This window comes from Cicer arietinum, chromosome 2 (genome assembly GCF_000331145.2).
Source record: "Cicer arietinum cultivar CDC Frontier isolate Library 1 chromosome 2, Cicar.CDCFrontier_v2.0, whole genome shotgun sequence".
Taxonomy (NCBI): Eukaryota; Viridiplantae; Streptophyta; class Magnoliopsida; order Fabales; family Fabaceae; genus Cicer; species Cicer arietinum.
Window position 1 is genome coordinate 49,263,322 of NC_021161.2, and position 5,925 is coordinate 49,269,246.

The window sequence follows — 5,925 nt, forward strand, 5'->3', positions numbered from 1 at the left end:
ACTAAAACTAAAATAGGTAAAATTATATCTTAGGCCATTTAAATTTATTTTATCTTAATTCAATCTTTTAAGTATTTGCATCGTTAATTTATCTCAATTTCGACAATTATTAATTCAATTGAAGATTTATAATTATTTAAAATTCCACCAAATACTACATATATTTCTAATATCAATCTTTCATAAAACATTTATAAATCTCATAAATTATCTATTTTTCTTAATTTTCTCTAGTTCAATTTAAACACATGAAATTTCAAAAACAAAATAATAAAATTCGTAAGTAAAGATTAACTTTAACTTGACAAAGTAGATTGGACCACGCAAGGGGCATATAAATAAATAGCTACCAACTGAGAACTACCTTATGTCTGTCTCTCTGTGGAATTGAATTGAATTGAATTGAAAGTTGAAACAAAGTGATTTATAATGACATTGCATTGCACATTTTCATTACTACTCTTCTTCTTCATCTACCCTTTTTTAATTCCATTTCCCCCAATTTCTAGGGTTTCTCCATTCCCTTCTATCCCTTCAACTCTTTCTCCCCTTTTTCAGGTCTGTACCTTTCTTCCATTTCTCTTTTTTATTGGGTCTCAAATTAATTTCCCAACCAATGTTCCAAAATTGAAAAAATTACATCTTTTTGTGGAGCTGAATTTCAAGTTTCAGCTATGTTTTACTTCTTGATAATTGTGATCAGCTGCAATATAAAATGTCATAAGCACAATATATCTTAATCATCATCAAAATTCAAACCTGTCATGTATTTATTTATTTGAAGATTTATGATCTTGATCTTAAGAGGATTGCATTTTCTAATTTGATATTGTTCATTAAAATAAGGCTTTCACTTGATGTTGAAATTATCAGAACAGAATAGAACAAAACAGAACAATCAATGTTACCAAAAAAGAAACAACCTAATTTATTTAAGCTTATAAGAAAATTGAAGAGTAGGATATACATTTGGATTTGGCTGTTGATTATATTATACTCCAATAACTTTGTCATCATTTTAAGTAGGTGGAAATTTGGTAATGAAAATCACTTCACACAAACATGCTTTAGTACTACTCAAATGTGGAAAGGTTGTAAATGAATTGGAACACATTTACATCTCAACTACTCCTATAGCATGAAAGTGAGTTGAAACTTGAAAGTGATTTTCTACCCAATTGCAACAACATTGAGTTGAGGATTGAAAATCAAAATATTTGCATCCAACATTTTCCTTTCCTTCATTATTTCACATTCTTTGAATATGAATAGGCACATAATATGAAGATGAAAATATGAATGATCTTACTACATAGATATATTGGTAGCAAATGAGGTTTTAACATATGTTCTTGATTATGCGCGGTACTAATTCATTTATCTTTTGCTAGTTTCCTTTGATTCTTTCACTTCACCATGTCAAGTCTGGAGGAACCACTTGGTGTTGACAAGTTGCCAAGCATGAGTACTATTGATAGGATTCAGCGGTTTTCGTCCAGTACTTGCCGTCCCCGAGTAGATAACTCGAGCATGGGAAACTTCTGGCTCGAAGGACGAAGTTGCAGTACATCTAACAGCTGCAAGTGAGTCATCAAACATTGCAACATAAATTAGGCTGTTAAATACATTTCATTGCTCTAGCATCCAACCACATTTTGTCCCCTTTTAAATTCTAATCACTATCAGAGTGGATTCGAATTCCCTGCATTTAAAAACATGTAGTTACCCGCATGAATTGATCTCAGTTATCGATTTAAGATTGACTAGCTCACATTGCACCTTCATCGAATTACTTTTAAATAATTTTCACCATTGATTTAAGATTGGACGGCCAAGAAGAAACCTGCATTTAATAAATGTGACATGCATTTACTGCGTGGAATCCAAATCCTGTCATCGTATATCTTTTGATTTGTTTTTTCTGCCAGCTTTATTCATAACACAACCTTTTTATCTTAATTGTAGTGGTTATGATGATGATGAAGAGTATACAGCAGAGACATTCCCATGGAAAAGACAAACAAGAAACTTGTTTCGGAACGAATCCTTCAGCCAAAAGGCTAATACCAAAGCGAGGAACTCGGCGAAGTTTGAAGTGATTGATGATTCATTCTCTGAGTGCCAGTATAGTCCAAAGTTCAATAACAAAGACATTCCAAATTTGACATATAAGGTAATTCAGTGGCTGCGTTCTTTTTTGTTTCAAGTTTTTCTTAGGTACTATATTTGTTACTTGCCTTTTCCTCTACATGTTTCCAACTGTGCAATAGATTTCAATTTTTATGTAATCAATTTATATTATAATATTTCTTTGGCTTGTAGTAATTAATAATTATAGCATCCTTACCAATCTTTAATTTGATAATGGCATAATGCAGTTTCTGAAAGGTATACCAAGGATGGTAAAGATTGTGGAAGTTGGTCCAAGAGATGGATTACAAAATGAAAACAACATTGTACCTACAGCTGTAAAGATTGAATTGATTCATCGACTTGCTTCTTCTGGATTATCTGTCATAGAGGCAACAAGTTTTGTATCTCCCAAATGGGTCCCACAGGTACATTGACTTTACATATATGTTATGTAACATTGAATTGATGGTTTTTGAGAATTATTTCTGTTGTGAAACTTATCCATGTTGCACTTCTCTGATATTAATTCTCAATCCTTTTGATCAAATAAGGTTTAATATGGATTTTTTAGAATACTTGTATTGGAACAAAACAGGCAATTATTCTATCAAATTTTGAAATATTTCTATTGAATAAAATCTAATTCATTCATAGACTTTTGAATGCCTTTTGTAATTATATCTGTGATTTCTCTGTACTCCAGTTGGCTGATGCAAAGGATGTAATGCAAGAAGTTCATCATTTGAGAGATGTCAGATTGCCAGTTCTTACACCTAATATGAAGGTATATATATCTCGAATAATTATAAACAAAATGTTTAAATTCAGAACTTTGATTGGTTACTTTTATAGGGTTTTGAAGCTGCTATAGCAGCTGGTGCTAAAGAAGTAGCTGTTTTTGCATCAGCTTCTGAATCATTCTCAAAATTAAACATAAACTGTAGTGTTGAAGAGAGTCTTGTTCGATATCGAGCTGTTACCTGTGCTGCTAAAGAACTCTCGATTCCTGTAAGAGGGTATGTCTTTTACTTTTTCAAAATATTCTAAAACATATCTCAAAAACAGTTTTAAACATCTATAGTTTTTTATTGATGTGAATTAAGTTTATATTATGTGCATTAACCCATTTAGTTTTATTTGTTTTCAAATGTCATAGGTATGTATCATGTGTTGTTGGATGCCCGGTCGATGGACCAATCTCTCCGTCGAAAGTTGCATATGTTGCTAAAGAATTATATGATATGGGTTGCTTTGAAATTTCCCTTGGTGATACAATTGGAGTTGGCACACCAGGTAATTAGTTAGATCAATTTTATTTTTATCATTAAAACTAGTGTGCAGACACCACGTGGACATTGACGTACTCGTCTGTCTGCATTTCTCGAATGAAAACCATAGTTGGCCTCCATCATGTCATATTCTTTTCAGAATTATGAGAATTTATTATGGGTTCCATAATTATTATGATATAATATTCTATGTTTCTTTCATGTTCAGGAACTGTTGTCCCTATGCTTTTGGCTGTAATGGCTGTTGTTCCAATAGCGAAACTTGCTGTCCACTTCCATGACACTTATGGTCAATCCCTTTCAAATATTCTTGTGTCCCTTCAAGTAAGTCATCAACTTATAGCTTTAGCTTTTTACTTGTTTATTATCATTTGGTTTACAAAACTTGTTGAGCTTGCCTCTTCTTCGTATACTTTAAAGTACAAATTGAGTATACGAATCAAAGTGCCAACGATTAAACTAAGTTAACAATGCAAGCAACCTACAACATAATGTTTCATCTCAATCAAATATATAGTTTACTTTGCTTATTTCATTCAAGTATGTAATGCAAGAGTTCCAATTATGTAGATGTTAATATACGAGCTTAAACTAGACCTACTGACATAAACACTTGTGAGACTATTTTGAAAAGTTTATAAAACCAACTTATGACATGTTCATTAGCTGTTTTCAGAATATTTTCTTAATCCATGATAGCTTACGAAAACGAATTATAGCTTATATGAATACAATTTGACTTTATTTTATTTTTTGTTATAAAAAATTAGAAATAGCTTATACATAAACACTTATATGATAAGCGCTTAATTTATCTGCTATCCAAATATGGCTTCCTTTGACACTCTTATTGTAACAATAGTTGACTTGTATTTATACAGATGGGAATTAGTACAGTGGATTCCTCTGTTGCTGGTCTTGGAGGGTGTCCATATGCTAAGGGAGCAACAGGAAATGTTGCTACTGAAGATGTTGTTTACATGCTGAATGGAATTGATGTAAAAACCAACATTGATCTTCAAAAGCTCATGTTGGCTGGAGACTTCATCAGCAAGCATTTACGCCGGCCGTCAAGTTCAAAGACTTTCATGGCTTTGAACTGAGTCACGGCAGATGCCTCATAGATTCATGATTTAATCATATATGTTATGTGCCATAAAATATATTAACATGCATGCTTCATGCAGTCTCTGATTATTATATCATATACTATTATATGTTCCTTTTTCGTATATTTAGTCAAATATAAGAGGAATAAAAAGTTAAACTCACATGAATGAGTTTTGGAGAGGAAGAAGTGATCCATTCAATGTGTCAATAATAAGTGCAAGGTGCTAATTAAGGATAAGAGTTTCATTTTTATTCCTAAATGTTTTCTCCTTCTTATGTATATGTTTGCTTTGTGGAATTGATTTATACATTACTATAGATTTACATGTGAAAAGAAGAAGGTAAACATGGGGAGGTGTATGTAAACAAGGGTTCTTGAAACCAATAGACTATGTGTCATTCAACAACAAAGGCCACAATTAGGAAATGGTTAAGAAACATTATGCTCACAAATAATTGGATTATCAAAATATAACTAGAATTTTATAATGATATGCACCATTTAGAGAAAGTTAACTCCATTTAAAACAAAACAGTAAACCATCATTCTAGTCTTTGAAGGTGTAGAATATTGTCTCTTTGATTTTTTTTATTCTGCCAAAAACTCAAATTAGTCATCAAATCATTAAAATAGTTTTTAAAAAATACAACTTATTATTATAAATCTCCTGAAAGATGCATTTTTCTTTTGTGAGCATGTGAATAAAAATTTAATTTTAAAATATCATTTAACATAAGGTTAAATGATTTGATGTTAAATATTAATTATAAGAGAAAATTGTATTTACCTCATTGGAGGTCTTCTTAAATGATGCTCACGCTACATCTAATTTTTAAAATACATTTACTTCTCATGTTCTCATTAAAACAATTGTGCATAACATTTTTTTAGTCGTGACCTATTCTCTAAGAAAATGATTTTTTACTTTTGCCCACAAATTCCAAAATACCGTTGTCGAAGACACTAAAAGACGACATAATTTTTTTGAATGTTTCAGACCACAATTTTATGAATTTGTTTTCCCAACAATTCATTAACGTTGTGTATAGAGTTAGGTCACAGTTTTATGTACAATATTCCTATTTTAGGCAACACATTTGTAACATTGTAAAAAGTATATGTAACATCTTTTTGTCTTAGACAATAGCTTTATGTGGAATCCATAGACATTTGTAGGGACAAAATAAGAGAGAAAGTTCCCCAAAATGGGAAACCAAGAAAGAGACAAGGAGTAATGTAGAGGACGTGGACGAGGAGAAGTGAAGTATTTTACACCCCACCTCGTCCGGTTAACATCCATAATCACTATAATTATGTATTTTTATCAGTAGATTAACTATTTAAAGAAAAATTGTGTAGTGTTAAACATCCATTTATTTATGATCTACATTT

General features: G+C 31.2%; 1 protein-coding gene across 2 annotated transcripts; it reads left to right on the forward strand.

Moving 5' to 3' along the window:
* The first annotated feature begins 419 nt into the window (after positions 1 to 419).
* Positions 420 to 4,858, forward strand: LOC101498562 (hydroxymethylglutaryl-CoA lyase, mitochondrial). 2 transcript variants are annotated; one of them, XM_073364934.1, is made up of 9 exons: positions 420 to 558; positions 1,392 to 1,583; positions 1,966 to 2,173; positions 2,379 to 2,558; positions 2,837 to 2,917; positions 2,986 to 3,149; positions 3,290 to 3,426; positions 3,631 to 3,746; positions 4,304 to 4,784. In XM_073364934.1, exons 2-9 carry the CDS (start codon positions 1,417 to 1,419, stop codon positions 4,523 to 4,525), a joined length of 1,275 nt encoding a protein of 424 aa, XP_073221035.1. In that variant the 5' UTR covers positions 420 to 558; positions 1,392 to 1,416; the 3' UTR covers positions 4,526 to 4,784. The 2 variants fall into 2 exon arrangements, with proteins under 2 accessions (XP_073221035.1, XP_012568581.1); XM_012713127.3 differs by lacking the exon at positions 420 to 558 and having other exon boundaries at positions 1,275 to 1,583; positions 4,304 to 4,858.
* Positions 4,859 to 5,925: the final 1,067 nt, after the last annotated feature.